Source organism: Rosa chinensis, chromosome 5 (genome assembly GCF_002994745.2).
Source record: "Rosa chinensis cultivar Old Blush chromosome 5, RchiOBHm-V2, whole genome shotgun sequence".
In the NCBI taxonomy this organism is placed as follows: domain Eukaryota; kingdom Viridiplantae; phylum Streptophyta; class Magnoliopsida; order Rosales; family Rosaceae; genus Rosa; species Rosa chinensis.
This window is the reverse complement of record NC_037092.1, coordinates 18,000,461-18,025,334: the sequence shown is the minus strand read 5'-3', so window position 1 is coordinate 18,025,334 and position 24,874 is coordinate 18,000,461. Positions and strand designations below refer to the sequence as shown.

Here is a 24,874-nt window from a genome sequence, read left to right as displayed (position 1 = left end):
TTAACATGTAATCTCAACACTTGGACAGGGTGCGTATAATAATGGAGTGGACCTAGTTAGAGATGGTTCATATCTTTGTTCCGATAGACATATACAATAGCTTCTACTAGCTAATTCTATATGGGAATCCCGACTATGACACTTTGTGAGGAGTTTTGTCAAATTTAACAGGAAAAATGGACATGTCAAATCCACATCAGATTAGATGGAGGGCTTTTCTCTTTCATTTCTTATGGTTAGACACTCCATGTAGCAAAAAATCACTCCGTTGAAATGCTCTCAAGAGTAGCTTATCATGCCAACTAGCATAACATTGGTTATGACTAAAATTCGCCAGATCATTTGCTATAAAGTTAGTCTCTCTCCAAATATCAACGAAATCAATACACTGAAAGTGAATTGTGGTTACTTTTCGAAGAGAAAACTTTAGTACAAGTTCTCTTTTCTTTTTTTTTTTGGATATAACAAGTTCTCTTTTCTTTGGTTAGAGAAAGGACTCAATTGGCTGATAAATTCTATCAAAATTAAATAAATAAATTTAAGTTTTAACCCGTACTTGGATACCATACCATGCACTCGCCCACACCCAAGCAGCAATATTTGGACATTTCCCTCCATATTTAGTCAGTCCCCACCAAGCTCACTTTGCCCACGCAAAACCCTGAACCCCTCCTCTTTTCACTCTCTCTATCTCTTCCTCTCGCGGCGGCGCCACCATGTCCATCATCGAAGACGGCTTCTCCTCCGACCGCCTCTTCAACCAGGGCTACTCCTACACCTACGATGACGTCATCTTCCTCCCTCACTACATCGACTTCCCCACCGACGCCGTCCTCCTCCCCACCAAGCTCTCCCGCCGCCTCCCCCTCTCCATCCCCTGCGTCTCCTCCCCCATGGACACCGTCACCGAGTCCCACATGGCCGTCTCCATGGCCGCCCTCGGCGGCATCGGCATCCTCCACTCCAACGCCGCCTCCTCCGACCAGGCCGCCATGGTCAGATCCGTCAAGGCCCGCCGCGTCCCCCTCCTCTCCGCCCCCGTCTTCAAGTCCCCCGAGGACCGCATCCACAACGACGACGTTTTCGACCACGGCGCCAATCCCTACGTCCTGGTCACCGAGTCCGGCGCCCCCAGTTCCAAGCTTTTGGGCTACGTGGCGAGCCGCGATTGGGTGAAGCTGGCGGACAAGGAGGTCAAGATTTACGATTACATGGTCAGCTGCAAGGACATGGTTTTGCCGTGGAGCTCCGATTTGGGGAGGATTGAGGAGTTCATGGCGGAGAAAGGCCGTGACGTGGCGGCGACGGTGAGGGGCGACGAGGTTGTGGACGTTGTGGGGAAGGAGGACGTGGAGCGGATCAGAGGGTACCCGAAGTTGGGGGTCGGGTCGGTTGGGCCCGACGGGTCGTGGAGGGTCGGGGCGGCGATAGGGACGAGGGAGTCGGATAAGGAGAGATTGGAGGAGTTGGTGAAGGCTGGGATTGATGTGGTGGTGTTGGATAGCTCACAGGGGAACTCCATTTATCAGATTGAGATGATCAAGTATATTAAGAAAATGTACTCAGATTTGGATGTGGTTGGTGGGAATGTGGTGACTGTGAGTCAGGCACAGAATTTGATTCAGGCCGGTGTTGATGGGTTGAGGGTTGGGATGGGGTCTGGCTCCATTTGTACAACTCAAGAGGTTTGCGCCGTCGGCAGGGGACAGGTATAAAGATGTATTCTTTTTGTTCAAGTATTGGTTTTGAGATGTGTGGAGTTTGATTAGACTGTTTAGATTATTAGTGGATGAACATTGGACCTAGGACTTGTCGAATTAATGGCATTTTCGCTCATTGGTGCTTGCTTTACTCTCTTGTTATGATATTAATGCCAGCATAGAACTTAACCAAAGGTTTGAAACCCTGCAGTGTGTAATAAATAGCACTATAATACCATTCTTAACTTGTGAAGAAGTGTGGATCGTGTGATAGCTATGCCTTCTTATACTGAAGGTTTTTTTTTTTTAATGTTGGCAATATGTTTCAGGCAACTGCGGTTTACAAGGTTGCATCTGTTGCTTCACAAAGTGGTGTGCCTGTCATTGCTGATGGTGGAATTTCCAATTCTGGACACATTGTCAAGGCTTTAACCCTTGGGGCTTCTACTGTCATGATGGGGAGCTTCTTAGCTGGAAGTACTGAGGCCCCTGGGGCTTATGAGAATCAGGTAATGCCTGAGATATGAAAGGTTTACTGCTAAAGCAGATATACTGCCTACACCATCTTATATAATTGTTACTTTCACCTTTCTTCCTTGCATGGGTATCATTTGAATATTTAATCTTTTATTTCAATTGAGGAATTTTAGAGGGGTGAGTGAGTTTATCCTTTATTAGCTGGTATAGAAACTCTTCTCGAAGATGTATGTTTCTAGATTTGTCACATGTCGTGGTCTTTGTTCTCATGGTTTTTGGACTACTTCAGCTATGGTTATATGGAATACTGCAAAGTACCTCTGTTTTAGTGAACCCTTGGAGTTGATGCACCATCGAATTTATAATTCTACAGTGTCAGGAATGACATCACATGGTTGTACTCTCTGCGATGACTAGAATTTCAATAGTATGAGGGTTTAAAATGCAATCTTGGATCTTTCATATGTTAAAGCTGAACTTATAATGGGGTTACCGTAGGTCCTGGGATATGTTTTCTTATGTTCAGTCATTATCATGTTGAGAGCAGTTGATTTAATCTTCATTATTGTGGCACAATGTCATTGATGCTAATTAAACTTACAATCCAACATGACAATGCCATTGCGTAAAGACTCGCTTTCTACTCTTGTCTTCTTGCATCTGAACATATTAGGTTTTTCCGTCATGTTTGGTAGATGAATAGGAAAACTGACCTTTTAGTCTTATTGAGATACCTCAAGTGGAGAAAATTGCCAATCTTTTTGTCACTCCAAGACCATATTTGTATTATAGGATTCATATGGCTTTTCAATTGGTACTTATTTCAGAATCAGAATGACAGATGAACATAGACATAGATTTTTATTTCAAAATCAGAATGACATATGTACTTGTGTATACATACTTGGGCTTTCAACAAGCTCAATGCTGTGTGTTATTTCTTAGGCATTTGTTAATTAACCTTCAGCATGCTTAGCTTGTACTGCTGAAAGACGTATTTCTGTAACATTAGTAATTTCATTTTTCTATACCAGAATGGTCGCCGGATCAAAAAATACCGAGGCATGGGCTCTCTTGAAGCGATGGCAAAAGGGAGTGATCAACGGTACCTGGGAGATACAGCGAAGCTGAAGATTGCACAGGGGGTGGTTGGTGCAGTTGCAGACAAAGGTTCTGTTTTAAAGTTTGTACCATACACAATGCAAGCAGTGAAACAAGGTTTCCAAGATCTCGGCGCTTCTTCTCTGCAGTCTGCTCATGACCTCTTAAGATCAGGGGTTTTAAGGCTAGAGGTATGGCTACCCATAATGCGCGTGTTGTTGTTTTGTTATTATCAAGGAATCATTTCTATCATATGCTTGAATCACAAATTATGTTATAGTTGACGATTCTGGCAATTATTAACTGTTCTTTATCTGTTCTATTTATCTGTTCATCACTTTCAAGTGAAAATCACCAATAAAAGGGGGAAGAAACCTATTAAGGCAGAATACCATGGAGTGTCACAAGTCACATGTATGAGCACTGACGTTTTAAGTTTTAGAACAGAACTAGGTGTTAAATTTCTATCTAGTTTGGATGATTTATGCCATTAAGAGCCATCTTGTCTTTGTCACGTTTGTAGAAGTGTTTGCAATGGGTTATAGAATAGTGTCATTACATTCTAAAATGTATCTCTCTTTATGGCAATAATCCCATTGCTAGTGGCTAGTGCCAGCCAGATTACCAGTTAGAAAAAATTGACAGCCTTTCTTTGTTTGTTAAGTTAACATGTTATAGGTTACTTAATCAAGAACTACCAAATAATAAACAGAGATTAGGGAGTTATGGGTAGGGCCTTTTTAAGTCCAAAGTGGATTCGAGAGGGTCAGCTGGATTTGTTTAAAAAACAAAAAAGAATTCAGGTGGGCTTTTACTTCAGAGGTATCTACCTTCCATTAAGGGCCTCAGAGCTGAAAGATTAGGTGCATGGCTGGGCTGCCACAATGTTAGGTTCCAGTTGGCTTTACATTAGCAATGTAGGTGTATGTCAAAGCAATTTATCATGTCCTTTATGAAACCTGGATGATGAATCATTCCCCTTATTTAATTATTATTATTATTCTTTTCTGGGAGGAATAGTGTGCTGTATCTATATGTTACTTTTTGCACACCCTGGATGGGCAAAGGCGGTTTAGGGTGTTAACATGCTATAGAACACGTGATATGATTTCCTACAATGCCACCTATTATATCAAGGAAAATTGCACTCCATGATCGCCTTATTATTGGTGCTGGAATCTGAGGTGTTGTGATGGCAATCTCTGAACCCTAAGATGGAAACACAGTCAGTTGATTATAATCTATTGTGCAGGTAAGAACAGGAGCTGCTCAAGTGGAAGGTGGAGTTCATGGGTTGGTCTCTTATAAGAAGAAGTCATTTTGATGGCAATCTCTCTTGAGCCTTCGTTATTGATGCTGGCGTGGTATTGATTCAGCAACCAAAAACTTGGCATGAGGAGCAAGGATCAAACCTGCCAAACTGGTAGAAGTTTTGCAAGAGTCTTGTTATTGAGGTGCTCTCTGGCTTCTTGTTGGTCATGAGGGCTTCCAGCGGCTTATGTTTCTTTGACTCTGCACTAAGTGGGATGTAGAACTAGTTTGATTTTGTCAGTACTGTTTAGGGTCTAGTTTTTGCTTGGATAGAGTTGAACTACTCTTTATTAGAAATTATGAGTTATGTTCGTTACTAATGTATGATTAGTGTCAATAAACATGCGATTCAATAAGTTGTGGTTCCAGCGTTCACCACATGGTTCTTTTCTAGATGGAATTGCAACCTATGGATTGATGTATTTGATGACACTCGATATAAATCCATCATTCTCATTGGATCATATCCATATATTTACTTCTAACTCTGTGTCGGTGCATGGATGTTATCAAATTGGCAGGCACTTTCCTTTTCTTTGAAGGTTGAAGATGATCCCATTTTTGACCTAGGTAAAGGGTCTCTTGGGTGGGCGCTTGTCTTCATTCTTCCGGTCCTTGTTAACTAGTAACTACTGATGAAAATGTAGTGGACAAAATAAATGACTAGAGCGTTATGAGTTTTCTTGATATATCTATGCATCTAGCTAGTTTGAGTCTATCTGCTACCTGATTCCAGACAAATGACTTCAATATTTGACCAATTCACTTTGACATTGGAGTCTTGAAGATGACCAATCTCCTAACAAATGTTGAATCAAAGTGAGGACCCTTTCCACATAAAATGATTTAGTTTTCATTTTTTTTAATTTCATGGTAAACCTTGAGTTTGGAGTGGACAAGGGCTACATCAAGATGAGATCACACATGAAAGTTTCAACAGAGAATTAAATGTTCTATAGACCTTGACTTTGGCATTCAGATTCAGCTTTATGTTGTGTTCTTACTTCCCAGGCATTATAAATAAGCTGCAGATGTGGGAGATTAAGGAGAAACTAATAACTACTGAAAAAAATGGTTCATAAGGCCTGTACTATTTACGTGGTGATTCCCTTGATCCTATTGTTATTCTTCTTCTCATCCAACGTCGTTTCTGCTGGAATTTCTTACATTCGAAAAACCAGTTAGTCTCTCTCTCCCTCTCTCCCTTCCTTCCTTTCTCTATATGTTGAGATGATATTATCTGTTTAATGTTATCATGAATATTGCAGAAGAGAAAAGGAATCACCATGTGAATATGGATATTATTAAAGGAAGGAAAATAGGCGTACCAGTACCTTCTACACCTGGAGATAGCCATGGTAATTGTGAAACTAGCTTCGGTTCTAGAATATTGATCATCTATTTACCTAGCTACTTCAAGTTTTACAAGTTTGTTAACGCATATGCTCACTTTTGATTTACTTTTACTCAGGTAACGTAGGTTGATGATGATGTATCTGACAGTACAAGGCACACTTGCTAGCTGGCCAGGGATCCCATAAATCTTAATGCATGATTAGTTTCTATTTTTGTTTGCGAGATTTTGTAGGTTGGAATGTAGTTTAATTGTAAATAATATCCTTGTTGAGATTTCAGCATGATGATAGGGGAGTAGGTTGATTTGTATTATGATAAGCAGCAATGTTAATTTCGTGAGCAGACGATCAATAAATTAAGGACTTCTCAAGGTAGGGGAGCCTGGGGAGAGCTTTATATACATGATCTAGGCATTAACTATATGGTTTTCGATGGCGCCCAAATTAGATGTTAGAATGATACTTCCACAAGGCATATGAATCATCATGTACGTACATTAATGAGGCTTCGCAACTCAATTGATTGATGTACGTATTCCAGTATGCAAGCAAGCTAGGCCCCTAGGCTAATTAAGAAAGACTAAATGGTTAATTGGTGATAGATCGAACACTAAAATGGTTATGGCTTACTCTACATGCTATAAGTAGTGAACCGCTCACTTATATCTGTTGTCCTTGGTATCAATTTTTGGATGAAATTTTTCTTTCTTTTGCTACTTGTCCATGAATGTGAGTACCTGGGATAACACTATTTTCATCGAGTTTTGGGTTAATCATTGCTTGATACGAACCCAAATCAGATGAGCCTCTAGACTTGAACAATAAGCAATCCGGTCGGGTTAGCATCAAGTACGTGTAACTCAATGTGACAAAGTAAATTAACAACTCAATTTAAGCAGGTCAACCCAAACCTTTAGGGTATGTGCCGACTTTTTTGCACTACTAGAATTTAGACCGAGTTAGATTAGGTTAGGGTGAGGCTATTGCCACCCTATCATCTTCTTAGTTCACCCGACATCTTATATTTTTTTTGTAAATATTCCCATATTGCCCTTGTATAAGACATCTAAAAAGCAATCAAAAAAAAAATTGAACAAATCGAATGATAAGCAGTTATTCAACACTAGAACTGCAGTAGCCATAACCAACGCATGCGGCGTACCTCTGTCAATGTGGCTGGGGGTGGCGGACGCAATCAATTCCTTGGCCTATGAGGTCGAGTTGCTGAGGCGCATGTCAAGCATGGTATGTGAATGGTTGCTATGGAGGCATTTCTATCATCTAAAGCCATGCCCAAAAGCTCCAAAGGAACTTGATGCTATCATTGTTAATCGCATCCATTATCCTCAATAATGGAGGTTTGGATGATTGTCACAATTAATAGAGGATTGTCATAACCCTAATTCTATATCATCTTCCTACTTATGTAATTCCATAATTAATGGTGATTGTCAACCCTAATTCTGAGCATAAATAGGAAGAGAAGAAAAGATCATATGATTTGAAAAGATTGGAGTTCTGGGTGGAAGACGATTGTGTTCTTAAATTTTTATTTTTCATTTCTCTTTGTAATTATTTTTGTAAAAGTAAAATGACAATTGGAATTGGCCTACTCATTTCATTTCATAGCCCCTTTATATAAGGAAGGAATTACAATAGAAATATCGATTACAATGATGATATTAAATGCTGATTTATCAGTCTTTGATGATGATTGATTGGTAATCACTGATTCCTTGATTCTCTCTTCGTCAGTTACTTTGACGAAGACACATAATGTTATTTTCCTTTAACACTCCCCCTTGTGCCAAGTCAAAGACGAATTGGTGCATGAGTTGTTGCCTTACTAAAAACCTTTCCAAGTAACAATAAAAACCCTGTGGGACAAAAAATATACCTTGGTCTAAGGAAAAGAGCACAACGCACCCTTTTTACATTTGAGGATGACATGTGTGTGTTAGACTCCCCCTGACGTCTACACCTCCCCCTGATACTTACATTAATCAGGAGAGCTTGAAAAGTCTTCGCATTCCTATACTTTTCACATGTTTCTCAAATATGGCCTTAGACAATGATTTTGTGAATAAATCTGCCACATTCTCCTCAGACCTTACTTGATTCACTTGAATCTTGAGGAGGGCCTGTTGTTGCTGATTGTAGAAAAACTTTGGCGATATATGTTTTGTATTATCACCCTTGATATATCCTAGCTTCATCTGTTCGATGCAAGCAACATTATCTTCATAAATGCAAGTAGGCTCTTCAGTGGTAGAACTCAAACCACTAGTCCCTCGAATATGTGTGATGATAGCTCTTAACCATACACACTCACGAACCGCCTCATGTAGAGCAATGATCTCTGAGTGGTTCGAGGAGGTAGCCACAAGGGTTTGCTTGGTTTATCTCCAAGATATCGCCGTGTTCCCAATGGTAAATACATAACCAGTTTGGGAACGACCTTTATGTGGGTCAGAGAGGTACCCAGCATTAGCAAAACCAACCAAAACGTCATTTGGCGTTTCAGTGTAGTGAGTGGCGCTTTCGCCATCAACATTTCCTTTAGGGATTGCAGTTCCATCTGCGGTCCCTCTTGTCTCTCTGTAGGGAAAGAACAGTCCCAAGTCAATGGTTCCTTTTAGGTATCGAAGAATGTTCTTGATACCATTCCAGTGACGCTGTGTTGGCGCTGAGCTAAATCTAGCTAACAAGTTCACTGAGAATGCAATGTCTGGTCGAGTACATTGGGCTAAGTACAATAATGCGCCTATTGCACTTAGATAGGGAATTTCAGCTCCCAACACCTCTTCGTCATCTTCCTTTGGACCAAATGGATCTTTCCTTGCATCCAAACTTCGACCGATCATGGGAGTGCTAGCAGGATGCGCTTTGTCCATGTTAAATCGCCTGAGCATCTTTTGGACATACGCAGACTGGTGGATTAGTATTCCACAAACCCGGTGTTCTAGTACAAGGCCTAGACAGAATCGAGTTTTCCCAAGATCCTTCATCTCAAATTCGGATTTCAAGTAGCTCGCGGTTTCTCTTATTTCATCAAGAGTACCTATCATATTCATATCATCAATATATACTGCTACAATTGCAAATCCGGAACTTGTTTTCTTTATGAATACGCAGGGGCATAATTCATCATTTTTATATCCCTTCCCAATCAAGTAGTCACTTAGACGGGTATACCATATCCGCCCGGATTGTTTCAATCCATAAAGTGAGCATTTCAACCTAATTGCAAACGCACTCCGTGGTTTAGAGTCACTTAACTTGGGTAATGTAAGGCCATCAGACACTTTCATATATATTTCTGAATCCCCATAGAGATATGCAGTAACCACATCCATGAGCTGCATTTCCAGTCCTTCAGAAACTACTAAGCTAACTAAGTAGCGGAACGTTATAACGTCCATTACGGGAGAGTATGTCTCCTCGTAGTCAATTCCAGGGCGTTGTGAGAAACCTTGCGCCACAAAGCGAGCCTTGTATCTCAGGACTTCATTCTTCTCATTACGCTTTCTGATAAAAACCCATTTATGTCCTACATGCTTTACACTTGGTGGGGTTAGCACTCTAGGACCAAATACCTGTCTCTTTGTCAGAGAATCTAATTCTGCCTGGATTGCTTCTTTCCATTTAGGCCAATCTGCTCTTCGTTGACATTCTGCAATAGAGCGTGGTTCGATATCATCGTGCTCTATGATTTTTTGAGCAACAGTGTATGCAAATACATCATCAATGTGTATGGAAGATCTTTCTATCAACTCATACGCACTTTCATAATCCATTGAGATTTCTTTGTTCTCTGGAATCATTTCAAACATCGGAGCGTCCTCCAGTATTGATTCATGGACATAACTATAATCTGAGACAATCTCATGAGAGAGATTCTCTACATTGATGATTAATGGATCGGTTTGTGCCTTACTCGCCTTCTTCTTCCTTGGGTGAGTATCAATAGAACCAAGTGTCCTCCCCCTCTTCCTTTGAGGAGCCACGGCCTCAACCACACCTCCACTAAGTGTGGTTGCAGTGCCTCTATCTGCGGCACCGTGCCCCTTGTTGGGGACTTCTAACCTTGCAGGCACATTTGCAATTGGTATATGTGATCTTGTCACTTTTGCGATATTAGTAAACGCATCAGGCATCGAATCTGCTACGTTCTGAAGATCTATTATTCTTTTCACTTCACTTTCACATTGTGGAGTGCGGGGATCAAAATGAGACAGAGTGGGGGCAAACCACGACAATTCCTGTCATTCCCTTGGAAAATCCTTTTTCCTATCTCCCCCTAATGATGGGAAGACTGTCTCATCAAAGTGACAATCCGCAAATCTAGCGGTAAAGAGATTGCCTGTCAAGGGTTCCAAATAACGGATAATCGTTGGAGATTCGTATCCAACATAAATATTTAATCGTCTCTGAGGACCCATTTTAGTGCGCTGTGGGGGCGCAATAGGCACATATATTGTGCAACCAAATCTACGTAAGTGTGAAATGTCAGGCTCATATCCAGTTACCAACTGGTACGCAGAAAATGGTTGGCTAGCAGTGGGTCTGAAACGAATAAGTAAAGCTGCGTGCAATATTGCATAACCCCATGTAGATATAGGCAAGTTGGTGTGCATAACCAATGCCCTAGCCACCATCTGTAGCCTTTTGATGGTGCCTTCTGAGAGACCATTTTGTGTATGCACATGGGGTACAAGATGCTCTACATCGATCCCAATAGACATGCAATAATCATCATATACTTTTGATGTAAACTCTCCAGCGTTATCAAGCCTTATAGACTTGATAGGGTGATCAGGGTGGTGAGCCCTTAAGCGTATAATCTGTGCTTGGAGTTTTGCAAATGCAGCATTTCTTGTGGGCAATAAAACGACATGTGACCAGCGTGTCGAGGCATCCACCAGAACCATAAAGTACTTAAATGGTCTGCATTCTGGATGGATAGGTTCACAGATATCTCCTTGTATCCTTTGTAAGAATGGAATGTTTTGTTTTGTATCTTTAGCATAGGAAGGTCTCGATCCTGTTTTTGCTAAAGAGCAGGCTTTGCAAAACGAGTGATGTGCCTTTGAAATAGTCAATGAGGCATAATGGGAGGGAGGTAGTGCTTTTGGTACTTCAAAAGACAATGGCTGCATTTGAGCAATACTAGGACCGACACCTTGTAGTGTGGCGGATTTTTCTCCCATTTTATTTTTCACTCGAAAGAAGGGATGTCTGTGTGAGTTCTTTAGAATACGGATCATCATGTCACGACCGGGGTGTCCTAGACGGTCATGCCAAAGCCTGTATGAGTCAGTGTCCCACATTTCATTATTTTTGACAGCATATGATTTAGGCCTAGGCATAGTCGAGCCGAGTCGGTTTCAGGCCCAAACCGAAGTCGAACCGATCCAATCTGAAATACCATTTTTGACACCGAACACCATATTGTTGCTAGCTGGGCTGAAAATTCGGTTGGGCCGAATTCTGGAATCGGGGCGGGTCGGTTTCGGTTTTATTATGGGCCCAAATTTTCATTTTCAAGCCCAATGTGAAATATTATTTCTAGGCATATTATAGTCAATTTTAAGCCCATAATGACTTTTTCAGTCTATTTTCACTTTCAGTCTTTCACAAACGTGAAAAGAAGCATCACAAAATCCAAGCACTTGCAAAATCTAAGCATCACTAACATTACAAACATTATTCAAAATCCAAGCACTCAAACTTGCAAAATCTAAGCATGAATGGATGATAACCTAAAATTTCAACCATAACACATAACATGATAACATCATAACTCAGCACATCTGCAAATGCATCAATCATCATATTATGTTATCAACATTTCAAACCTGCAAATGCATCACCATCACAGACAAACATGCAGCAAATGATAACCATTTCAAAATTCAAACCTGCAAAAGACTTAGATCCAAATCTAAGCAATTCAAATGAATCAAACCTGCAAATTATCAAACCTAAACTTTTAGACATCACTAAGCAGTTCAAGTGTCCAACATTAGTCTCTCAAGTAAGTTCAAAGCAATGAAGCTAAATAAGTTAAGTTATTGCAAACCGAATAGCTAGCATTGTAGGGAAAAAAAAAACATTGCTGCCATCAAAAACAGGCCTTCAGCAGCTCAACTCATCATGCCATCATCACAAGCAGTTCATTCCTCAGATGCCACCTGAGTAACCCCTGATTCTAGTTCAAGAAAAAGAAAACAGATAAAAGAACATGTATTAGACAAAAAAAAAACTAAAAAATATATGCAAATAGTCAAATACATATAATGACTGAAATTAAACAAACTTTTACCTGATTCAAGCTTTTCCCCAACTCAGTTCTAGTAGGTTCTTGTTATAATTGGGCCACACCATTAGCCCTTAACCAGTCACTGCAGCAAACCAAGCATTCAACCATCTTTGGTGTCAAGCTAGCCCTAAAAGGATTGATAACCCTTTTACCAAGGCTGAAAGCACTCTCGGATGCCACTGTTGAAGCTGGAACTCCAAACACATCTCTAGCCATTTGGGACAGAATAGGGTACCTCGGTGCATTCTCTTTCCACCAGTCCAATAATGGAAAATCCTTATTTGAAGGGTCCTCAGAAGCCTCTAACAGATACTTGTCAACCTCATTTTTAATCTCCACAACATCTTTCTCTTGTCTTAACATCATAAACTCATGCATGGTTTGAGCATGGCTGTCCTCTTCAGAAGCATCCGCAACTGCAGTGTCGAATTTGGGAATGGTTGCATGAGCAGAAGCTTGGGCAGCTTCTGGATCAGCCTCCAAATACTCTTGAAACATGTCCAAAAAAAGGCTTTTGATCTTAAAAACAGCGTCTGCAACCATCTCCTTGTCTTGCATCAGCTTGGGGAAGAAATATTGAAGATAAAGCAACTTGTATCGAGGATCCAAGACAATAGCAATCATGAGAACCTTGTTCATGTCTTCCATTTTCCTCTAATACTTGTCGAACTTCTTCTTCATAGATGTCCCAATGCTTACTAATAGATGATCATCGCTGCAAATGCATTTGTCTAGCTCTTGGACAATGGTGCACATCCACAACAAGGGCTGATTTGCTGTGACAACCTTGGTTCCACTAAACTTAAGTGTTGCATCATAAAAAATCTTCAGAAACTTCACCAACCTTGCTGCCTTGTCCCAATCAGCAGCAAGTGGAGGCCCATCCCTCTTCTTGCCGCCAACCCTTTCTTGAAAATAACTTTCAAATTGAGAATCCTCATCCTCCAATCTCAGAAATGCCTTTCTAAACTTAACAGCAATGTCCAACATAAAATAAATGCTGTTCCACCTAGTACAAACATCCAACGGAACTATGGACACATTAGAATCTACTTTTTCTTGCGAAGCACACTTTCTAAACTTCTCCAATCTTACAGGAGAAGACCTGATTTGTTTGACACAGTTCCTAATGGCATCAATGGATGAATCCAACTCCTCCATGCCATCCTTAACAATTAAGTTAAGGATATGGCAGCAGCACCTCATGTGCAAAAACTGACCATTTAAGACCAGCTCCTTCCAATTTCCTATCTTTTCCTTCATATAATCGAGGGCTACCTGATTAGGGCTAGCATTATCGACAACTATGATAAAAACCTTTTCTATTCCCCATCCTATCAAGCATGACTCCACAAGCTTCCCAATAGTCTTACCCTTATGGTTAGGAATGACAATGAAATTCAAGATCCTCTTGTGTAAAACCCAATTTTCATCAATGAAGTGGGCTGTGAGAACCATATAATTGACATTTTGGATCGAAGTCCAAGTGTCAGTGGTGAGGGAGACTCTCTGAGAGTAGGTGGCTAAAATGTTTTTAATCCTAGTCTTCTCACCTTGGTAGAGATCCCAGATATCTCCAACTACTTGCCTACTGGAAGGTGGTTTAAATAAAGGCTGAGTTACCTTCACAAAATCAATAAAACCTGGTGCCTCGACAAAACTAAAGGGTAACTCATCCCTAATGATCATTTTAGCACAAAACATTCTAGACCTGCTTTCTTCATACCCAAGTGCATTAATATTACCTCCATTATCAGCATAATCAAAGACCAGATGCTTTTGTGTCTTCAACGGTATGTATAAGGGACACTTCCGGCAGGCATACAACATGTGGTTCCTCATACTTGAAGTCCCATTCGACTTGGAGTGCACATAATATGTTTGCGGGCAGTAGTTGCATTTTGCTCGAGGCTTATCCATCTTCGAACCATTAGGATTGGTGAGCTTAGTGAAGTGATCCCAAGCTATGCTCTTGTTCTTCCTTTTAGGCGCAGAGTCAGCTGCAGGTTGCTAAGATGCTGCAGTATCAGTAGTAGTTGCAGTAGTAGAAGTAGGCTGGGCTAATGGAACAACTCCCATAGCTGCTGCAGGATCCAGCTAGGATTGAGTGGTACCTATGCTTGATCCAGTTGGAGTTCCTTGAGTTCCTGGAGTTCCTTCCATCATCTGCAAAAAATATCGAACACAATTTTAGCCTCAGATGTTCTAAAAAGGCTGAAGAAACAATTTCTTTAACTATATGCAGTAAGCCATAAAGTCAATAACAAATGAAACAAATCAGAACAATATCCCAACAAAAACAAATCAAGTCAGAAACAAATCATAAATCAAGTTCATAATCTGAGCAAACAACAATAAAAAACAAATCAAGTTCGTGACCTTAATTTCATAATCTGAGCCTACAAGGCCACAACAATAAAAAAACAAAACCCACAAACACCAACAATCAACAATCGGTTGCAAAGTAGAAACCAAAGTTGTAAAACCCACAAACAATATCAGAAATCAAAGCAGAAAACTAGAAAACCCTAAATATAAATTTCTAATTAACAAACATGCATCACATACCGGAGCCCGGAGAAGATAGAGACGTCGAAGATGGCTGAGAGAGATGTCGGAGATGGAGATCCGTGGTGTTTGTTCGTAGAGACTGAGATCTCCTGTGTTGAGAGATAGAAACCAAAGTTGTAAAACCCACAAACAATATCAGGAATCAAAGCAGAAAACTAGAAAACCCTAAATCTAAATTCCCAATTTCACTAATTTCATCACATACCGGAGCCCGGAGAAGAGAGAGACATCGGAGAAGAGGGAGACGTCAGAGATGGCTGAGAGAGACGCCGGAGATGGAGATCCGTGGTGTTCGTTCGTAGAGACTGAGATCGGTAGATCGCCTGTGTTGAGAGAAAGCGACTCGAGAGAAAGTGAGATCTGAGATGAGTGAGATCGGTATTAGGTTTTCTTTTAGATGAATAGATTCAGTGAGGTAAGGTGTACTGAAAAAAAAAATAAAACCAATCAAATATTGACACATAATATAAATTATATATTTTTAATATATATTAGGAAATTCGGTTGGGTCGGTTTTCAACTGGTCGGAAACAAGTTCAACACCGATTCCGACCCACATACAGTTGGTTTCGGTTCGGAAAATATGAGTTTTTTCCCTTCTTAATTCTGTTCGGAAACCGAACCATAGTTTTCGGTTCGAAACGGTCGGAAAATCGTATGTGATTCGGTTATGCCCAGGCCTAATATGATTCAATGATCTGAATCGTAGTGAGGTACAGTCCACTAGATTGACTCATAAGTTTCTCTAAAATGTGTTTCCTTCCACATTCATTAGAGGTAATATAAAGGTATTCAGTTCCATTCTCATAGTGTGTTTCTATGCTCTTGGTGCATATAGAGCGTCTATGACTTTAAATGTTGTGCCATTAGGCAGCAAAAATTTGACAGTTCCTCGCTCTTTTATTACTTGTGATGATCCAATCATCGTAGTCACAGAGGAATTATAGGCTATTAATTCAATGAATAATTGCCTATTCCTTAATATGGTGTGGGTAGTCCCACTATCAACTAAGCACTCAAGTTCTCCTCGATTCATTCCTACAAATAAATGGGAGGTATTATTAATTAATTTTGAAATTATAACTCATATCCTTTAGAGCATGTCTATTTTAGGAGAATGATAATTTTTTTTTTCTAATAATTTTTCTCTAGATGTATTGCTTTACATCTTTATAGTACTTTTTTGAACCATGTGAATATGTGTAGTAAATAAAAATTGAATAAATTCAATGCTTCAAAATAAAATCCGAAATTTATTAATAAGCCAACGATAATCAAATCAAGGTCTTGTTCAGAAATCTAATTCATCAAACTATTATTGAAATAAACTTTAAGACCAAGTAATTGTCTAATTAAAAATGAGGCATTATGCCTTCATAATTGTTTTTGGAAAATAAAATAAATAAAGCAGATCAGTCAAAATCTGAAGCATCCATTGACTGAGCAAGTTCCTTGTTGCCATTGAAGTCTGCAATTGTGAGGTTGACGTCTGGGTCATGGCCTCCTTCTTCCATATAGTGAGCCTCTTGTTCTTTAGATTCCCTATACCTCTTGTAATTGGCTGCTACTTTGTTGCTTGCTTGGCAGTTCTTGTACCAATGCCCCATGACTCCACACCTATAGTATAGTTCATTGCCAACTCTACTCTGTTTGACTGAAGGGTTCTTAGGTGCCCTTTGCACCTTGTTTCCATGACCACTAGGGCCAGCACCACCATCTCTGCGTCATACATTGGGAGGGCCTCCACGGCCCATACCACGATCCCCACGTCCCTTGCCACTTGGTGCATTGTTGCCACTTGGGTAGGGATCAGCACGTCCAACCCCTTTTATATTGGGGTTCTTTCCACCTTTAACTTTGCCATAATTAGCCTCAGGAATTTTCTTTGTCCCAACGGGTCCTGACATTGTTGCTCAAAAGAACCTCATCATGTCTCTCAGCCACTTGCAGTAGGTTGATCAGCTTATTGAAAGTTGTGATTCTTTTGTTATCATACTCCAGCCTATACTGGTTCGCTAGTATAATTACTGAAGTAGGAAAAGTGGAAAGAGTCTTCTGAATCATATCATCTTCTATGAGTTCCTTTCCACAGAAATTTAGACGTGCCTTTAGGTGTAACATGTCCTTGTTGAAGTCATTGACCCTTTTGTAGTCAAGCAAGCGGATTTCCTTCTACTGAATGGTCAGTTATGGGAGCAAGGTGTCATGAATGTTCCCAAAACGTCCCTTAAGGGCATCCAACAATTCTTTGGTTGTCTTTAACTGAAGGTATTCCCAGCGTAAGCTAGGATCAATATGTCACCTCAGAAACATTAAGGCGTTTGCTTTCACCTTATCAGACAGTCCATCGTCTTTGGGGTCAGTGGGAGTTTTGATGGTGGCAGTGTATTCTTTTGCCACAAAGGTAGTTTCTACATCGGAAACCCAACGGTGGTACTCAAGTCCTTCTGAGTCCAAAATGTCAAATTCAGGTCGAATTGGATTAGCCATCTACATAAACAAGAGAGAAGAAATAAATTACGTAGTCATAAAGACATCCATGTTAATTATTTTCCAAAACATATGAATTAGATTTCAAGACCAAGATTCGTAATGGTCACATTTTTCGATGTTATGTGAAAATACTTTATCACGGTAAGTGTGTATAATGCACATGAATTTTCATTATCATGGCAAAATGGAATTTATATGTTGCATTACAAAAATAACCATAACACATTTAATAATAAATAAAACATAGCATATAAAAATAAATTTCATGGCATGCACAAAAAATTCACAAATATACAACAAAATATATGCTACACATAATGAGAGCAATAATATATCATGCGTAAAAGAAAAATCACGAAACATGCTTAAAATTTCATAATAAAAACATAAGCAATAAAATATAAAGCATGCTTAAACATAATTATAAATCACGCTTAAAGATTAGCATATAAAACATAAATAACAAGGCATGCTTGAAATGATCAAAATTATCTAATTAAACATGTTCAATAACAAAATATAATAAATGCATAAACCATAAAGTATAAAGCATGCTTCAAAATAGAAAATATAAATAAAATTCACACGCTTGGCTAAAATCATAAAATAAAATAAAGAAAACATACTTGATTTCGAGAAAACAAAATGATCCTATCGTACGCGCGTGTTGATGCAGGTGTGTGTAGCGATGATTTCCTTTTTTTTTCTTTTCTGGGCTGGGAATCCTTTTCTTCTGGGCAGCAGGGCCTGTTTCTTTGGGCCGAGTTTTTTTTTTCTGGGCCGGGTCCTTACTTCGGCCCTAGTTTACCTCCTTTTGTTTTTTTCTCTTATCTTCTTCCTCCTCTTGCTTTCCTTCTTTCTGGTTTGCAAAACTGCAGGTACAGCTGAGGGCGCGCCTTGCAGGGATCGGTGATGCGCGAAGGGGTGGAGGCTGAAAACTGGGTAGCGCGGGGCTCGGGGCGTTGTTGGTATCTGCGCTGAGGGCGGGCAGCACTGGTGGGCAGTGCCGGTGGGTAAGCTGCAACCGGATCTGTGCAGGCGGGGTCGTGCGGGGTTGCAAGACTCAGGGCTGCTGGAGGCTGGAGCGCACTGGGCTTGGATCTGCAGGTGTCGGGGAGGGGGCTTAGTTGTTGCGCGGGGCAGTGGGCTGCTGGGCAGGGCTGTCGGGTGCCGGGGCTGCTAGGCAGGGTTGTGCGCGCTAGAGGCTGGATCGAAGGCAACGCTGCGTTGGTCTTGCGTGTGCTTTGGCGCCGGATCGAGATGGTGGCGTTGGAAGTGGGTACTGCAGGCGCGTCTGGGCTGTCTGCAAGGTTTTTTTTTTTTTTTTTTTGAGGGTGGCTGCAAAGAAGAACTTCTAGGGTTTCAGGTTTTTTCTTTTTCTTTTTCTTTGCTATTAGCTCTGAGCGTGCTGATAACGTGTAAAAGTAAAATGACAATTGGAATTGGTCTACTCATTTCATTTCATTGCCCCTTTATATAGGGAAGAAATTACAACAGAAATATCATCATTAATGATGATATTAAATGCTGATTGATCCGTCTTTGATGATGATTTATTGGTAATCACTGATTCCTTGATTCCCTCTCCGTCAGTTACTTTGACGAAGACACATAATGTTATTTTCCTTTAACAATTTTCAATTTTATTATAGGTAAAAGAAATTAGTTTTTCTAACTTGTAAGGGCAAAATTGGAACTTTATGGGTAAAAATTTGAGTGTAGGGTGAACTAAGCATTTAGTAGGGTGGTAATAACTGCACCCTTAGGGTTAAATAGGATTATATATATAGCATGAAATGACATAATGACCCTCTAAGACGAATAGCCAGCCTCCCCTAACCATGATTGCTTGACCGTCGACGTTCAAATATTCAAAATGACTCATTAAACAAGAAAGAAAAAAATTGTATATCGAATACGGACTCGGCTTCTCTGCTTGGATTCTCTTTGCTATAATCTGCTTGGATATCAATGTGAGCTCTCCACGTCAGCACATCTAAATCCAAGGGCTATTAAGCTGACAACACACAAAGAGAGGCTCTCTCTCTAACGATATGAAATAGTTGACGTTAAGGCTTTTTCAAGTTTCCCTCCAACATTTTTCACCTTCTGCTAGGTCCCTCCAATCAGACTCCCTCTACAAACCCAGCTGATACGTCTCTTATTCTTCACTAACGATCACTCTTTGTCTCAGTCCAAATTTCATTCATCTTTGGATTCGGTTTGTAGGTGCTGGTACTTTGATTTCATCATTCAGGTATTTGTATCTAGCTCTTTAGCATTAATCTTATGGATCCTGATCTTATCCCATTTAGCTTTTTAGTTTTGGGTTTTGGTTCTTTGAAATCTCAGTCTTGTATCCATGGGTGTTTATCCTATTAAAGTATTCTATGTATATATGTTTAGCTAAGACATGATTCAATCATTCTTATTCTCTTGATCTGATTCTATGGTTTGTCATATCAGGAACTTCCATTTTTTTGTTTTGTTTTAGAGCTAAAAACTGAACACAGTACCGAAACAGAGTAGCATAGCATATAAGCCAAACTTCATAGCATGATCCATTTTGCTTCTGAATTTGATTGGAATGTTAATACAGATTTTATATGTTATAGATTGAAAATAAATGATTGAATGGAGGCTATGGATAGAGATGACTCGACTAGTCCAGATTACAAGCCAAGGAATGGTATGGAGTTTGACTCGGAAGAATTAGCATATGAGTTTTATAACATGTATGGGCGAAGAGTTGGGTTTAGTATTAGAAGACATACACATTACAAGAACAAGCATTCTGGTAAGCTTATCTCAAGAATATTTGTTTGTTCTAAAGAAGGTTTACGTACAATAGATAAGCGAGACCATTTGACGAAGAATCCTCGAGCGGAGACACGAACAAGTTGTGATGCTAAAATGATCATTAAGTTGGATAAATCAAGTGGTAAGAACAGAGTTGTTCAATTTGAAGAAATTCACAGCCATGATCTTGTAATACAAGAGTGTGCTCACATGCTACCATCTCAACGAAATGTAACTTCTTCACAAGGCGCTGAGATGGAATTGGTACAAGATTCTGGAATCCCACTGAAGCTTTCATTTGAGTTAATGGGCAGAGAAGTTGGTGGAAGAGAGGCTCTTGGATTCACTAAACAAGATCAGAAAAATTATCTTCAATCTCAAAGGCAAAAGAAATTGGCATATGGAGAAGCAGGATGCTTATTAAAATACTTCCAAAATCAAGCATTAGAAAATCCCTCATTTTTCTATGCTGTGCAATTGGATAGTGATGAGCAAATAACAAATATTTTTTTGGGCTGATGCTAGGATGATACTTGATTATGGTTTATTTGGTGATGTTGTGAGTTTTGACACTACATACAGAACTAATGAAGCCAATTGTCCATTTGTAAAGAGCCTCATATGGGGCCATGCCGATGTTGGAGTGATAGCTGTTGTTGTAGGCAAACTCTACCAATGGCAGATGATCCACCCAACTTCCCTTAAAGTCCAAAACACAAGCTTTAAGCATATCCTCCATCACCTGATTCACTCTCTCAGTCTGCCCATCTGTCTGTGGATGAAATGCAGTGCTCATAGCTAAAGATGTGCCAAAAGCCTTTTGGAATCTGGGCCAGAACTCCAATGTGAAACGAGTATCCCGATCAGAAACAATCGTAACAGGCACACCATGAAGCTTCACTATCTCATTCAAGTACAACTTACACAACGTGTCACCTGAGTAAGTCTTTGCCACAAGAAGAAAGTGTGCAGACTTTATCAATAGGTCAACAATTACCCAGATCGAATCATAACCTTGTCTGGGCCTAGGCAATCCAGTCACAAAGTCCATGGAGATATCGTCCCATTTCCATACAGGAATCAGTAAAGGTTTCAGCAACCCTACGGGCTTCTGATGCTCTGCCTTCACTTGTTGACATGTAAGACACTTTGACACATGTTCTGCCACATCCCGCTTCATTCCATACCACCAAAACTGTCTTCGCAGATACATATACATTTTTGTACCCCCTGGATGTATAGTGTATCGAGATCTATGTGCTTCCTGCATGACCTCCTCCTTGAGGTTATCAACACTCGGGACATACAATCTTCCTCGAAATCTCAACCCTCCATCTGCCCCAACAGTCCACTCAGAAGGGCCCTCCACATTCAGATCAGCAGTCATCTCAGCAATCCTCACCTGAGCAAACTCATCAAGTGTCTGACCCTGAATGATCCTGGAAACCAAGGTGGACTGTAAGGTGATACTACCGAGAAAGATTTCATGTCCTCCTCCTGTGGGCATAAGATCAAACTCGGATGCAGCTTCCAACATGAGCGACTCCTGTACCATAAGTGATGCCATGATTACTTGGGGTTTCCTACTCAAAGCATCCACCACTACATTGGCCTTTCCAGGATGATACTCCAAAGTGAAATCATAGTCCTTGATGAGCTCTATCCATCTCCTCTGCCTCATGTTCAACTCATTCTGGGAGAACAGGTACTTCAAACTCTTGTGATCAGAAAAGAGTTCGAACTTCTCACCATAAAGATAGTGCCTCCAAATCTTTAAGGCAAACACCACTGCAGCTAGTTCTAGATCATGAGTGGGGTAATTCCGCTCATGAACCTTCAGTTGTCTAGAACCGTAAGCAACAACACCACCATTCTGCATCAACACACACCCCAGACCCTAATGAGATGCATCACTGTAGATAACTAAACCACCACCGCTAGTAGGAATAGTCAACACTGGAGCCGTAGTCAACCTAGTCTTCAGCTCGTTGAAAGCCTTCTCACACTCATCCGTCCATACAAACTGAGTGTCCTTCCTTGTCAATTTGGTCAAAGCCGAAGCAATACCAGAAAACCCCTCAATGAAACGCCTGTAATACCCTGCCAATCCAAGGAAGCTACGGATTTCTGTAACAGTAGTAGGGCGACTCCAACTCATCACCGCTTCAACCTTCGAAGGATCCACCAAAACTCCATCCTTCGAAACTACGTGACCAAGGAACTTGACTTCCTTCTGCCAAAAATCGCACTTCTCAAACTTGGCAAACAATTTCTTCTCTCTTAGCGTCTGTAGTACAATCCGCAAATGCTCCTCATGCTCATCAGACGACCTTGAATAAATCAAGATGTCATCCACGAACACTACAACAAATTAATCCAAGTAAGGACTGAACGTGCGGTTCATCAAGTCCATGAATGCTGCTGGTGCATTAGTTAGACCAAATGGCATGACAAGAAACTCATAATGTCCATACCTGGTCCTGAACGCCGTCTTTGGAATATCATCATCCTTCACCCTTAACTGGTGATATCCAGATCTCAAATCAATCTTTGAGAACACAGTAGCCTCCCTAAGTTGATCGAACAAGTCATCAATCCTAGGTAAAGGGTACCTGTTCTTGATGGTCACCTTGTTCAGCTACCGATAATCCACACATAATCGAAGTGAATTATCCTTCTTCTTCACAAACAGCACTAGTGCGTCCCAAGGAGATACACTAGCCCTTATGAACCCTTATGCAAGTAATCCCTCAATCTGTACCTTCAACTCCTGAAGTTCAGCTGGAGCCATTCGATAGGGTGCTTTCGATATAGGAGAAGTACCTGGTATCACATCAATAGCGAAGTCCATTACTCTTTTCGGAGGTAACCCCAGTATCTCCCGGAACACATCAGCATACTATGAAACTATAGGAATCCCTGTAATCCCAGAAGCACTACTCCCTGATTCGATATGAGCCAAAATCCCCGCCCTCATGGCCATGTCGGACTTTAGACAACAGTAATAAAATACTGGTTGTCCAGGAATATGGAAGGACACAATCATCCTAAAGCAATTAATCACTGCATGGTTCGGGCTCAACCAATCCATACCCAAAATCACATCATAAGTGTGATCTGGAATCACAATCAAAGATGTAGAGAATTCTCTGCCACATATCCCAATAAGGCAATCATCACAAAACATATCAAGTTCAAGAGAGACGCCAAGAGGTGACGTGACACACAAAGATCTAGTAAGAGGCATAGCAGTCAAATCCAACACATCTACAACTGAACTAGATATGAAGGAGTGGGAAGCTCCCATATCAAATAATACTCTAGCAAGGTAGTTATAAACAGATAAGGTACCTTCTACCCCAGTGCCTCTCTGGCCAATAGCTAAGATTCTTGCAGGTGCCGGAGGCAAAAGTCTTTGCTGGTCACGCTGTCCTCCACCTTGAAGTTGAGTACACTCTCTAGCGAAATGCCCTTCCAACCCACATCTGAAGCATGACCGTTTCTTTGGTCTCATCGAACTACTGATACCTGCTACTCTCTTCCCCTTGTCTCAGAAATCTCTTGCTGCTGCCTAATCATTCTACCGAGGTGGGTTTGCCTCTTCTAGTACCATTGCCTTTGCCGTCATTTATGCCACAGTCGCTAACTCAAAAGATGCTACTGCAACCCGAAGGTTCTCATTCAACCCTCTCTGAAAGTGTTTAGCTAACCTTTCGGCATCCCATGGTCTTATGAAATGATACATCCGAGAGAACTCTGCCTCGTAATCCCGAACAGTCATATTCCCCTGAGTTAACTCTAGAAACTCCTTCTCCAATCGCTCCACAACGGACCTAGGAAAGTACTTTTCCTTGAAGCACCTCTCGAATTCCTCCCAGGACATGGCAGTCACGTCTTCACTCCTCTCAACAAAATCCCACCAAACACGAGCCTCATCTCTCAGCGTGATGGTTGCGACGTCCTTCTTCTCAACACTAGTGCAGACGACCATTCTGAAACAGTTCTGCAAATTCCTGACCCACTGATAAGCCTCTAAATGATCGGTACTCCCCTTAAAAGGGACAGCTCCAAGCTTGGAAACCTCCTTGACCAACCTTGCCAGATGTAAAATATCCACTGGTGGAGCAGGCGGTTCAACCAGAGGCACCTCTTCCTCGTCCTCGTGCATCTCGACAGGGGGAACCCTGCCTCTACCTCAGCCTCTGCCCCTACCGCGGCCTCTGCCTCGGCCTCTACCTTCGCCTCCCACCAAATCCATTTCCTAATGAACATAGCATACCTGGTTAATACACGCATAATACTTAAACATAGCATAAGTCAAATACAAGTCCATACTAACCAAGTTACTAACAAGTCCAGGGTAATTCAAAACTCCTAATATGACCTAACATCCTAGACGACTTCTAACGCTCTCACGTACCCAATGAATTTGTCAATACTGAAGAGCACGCGATGGGGATCCGCTGCAGACGGGCCATCACTCGGAAAGTATTGATACATCACCAAATGTGTACCTTACGCTCTAATACCAAACTGTCACGCCCCAAATTTCGAATAAATGATTCAAATCCGAAACATGAATAATAACAAATACAAATAACATTCTGAATTTTTTTCTCAGAAACAACCATGCCTCACACCACTCAATATTACATAACCCAAATCCTCAAGTTACTTATTACAGCATACTCTCACAAATTAAAAATCTTAAAGCTCAAATGAGCATAGCAAAACTCATAATAATG

At 40.8% G+C, this 24,874-nt stretch overlaps 2 protein-coding genes across 2 annotated transcripts; one reads left to right on the top strand and one right to left on the bottom strand.

Moving 5' to 3' along the window:
* Positions 1-628: 628 nt before the first annotated feature.
* LOC112202608 (inosine-5'-monophosphate dehydrogenase 2) lies at positions 629-5,053 on the top strand. The gene is made up of 4 exons (XM_024343607.2): positions 629-1,709; positions 2,030-2,209; positions 3,212-3,469; positions 4,531-5,053. Exons 1-4 carry the CDS (start codon positions 717-719, stop codon positions 4,600-4,602), a joined length of 1,503 nt encoding a protein of 500 aa, XP_024199375.1. The 5' UTR covers positions 629-716; the 3' UTR covers positions 4,603-5,053.
* Positions 5,054-23,757: 18,704 nt separating this feature from the next.
* Positions 23,758-24,297, bottom strand: LOC112203318. The gene has a single exon (XM_024344305.1). The coding sequence runs from the start codon at positions 24,295-24,297 to the stop codon at positions 23,758-23,760; it is 540 nt and encodes a 179-aa protein (XP_024200073.1).
* Between the last annotated feature and the right edge of the window lie 577 nt (positions 24,298-24,874).

What these genes read in the sequence shown, in the direction of transcription:
- LOC112203318 (XM_024344305.1), bottom strand. Translation starts at nt 24,297, where the DNA reads ATGCACGAGGACGAGGAAGAGGTGCCTCTGGTTGAACCGCCTGCTCCA.
- LOC112202608 (XM_024343607.2), top strand. Translation starts at nt 717, where the DNA reads ATGTCCATCATCGAAGACGGCTTCTCCTCCGACCGCCTCTTCAACCAG. An exon ending in GCGCCGTCGGCAGGGGACAG is followed by an intron (nt 1,710 to 2,029) that starts GTATAAAGATGT and finishes AATATGTTTCAG; the next exon opens with GCAACTGCGGTTTACAAGGT. An exon ending in CTGGGGCTTATGAGAATCAG is followed by an intron (nt 2,210 to 3,211) that starts GTAATGCCTGAG and finishes TTTCTATACCAG; the next exon opens with AATGGTCGCCGGATCAAAAA.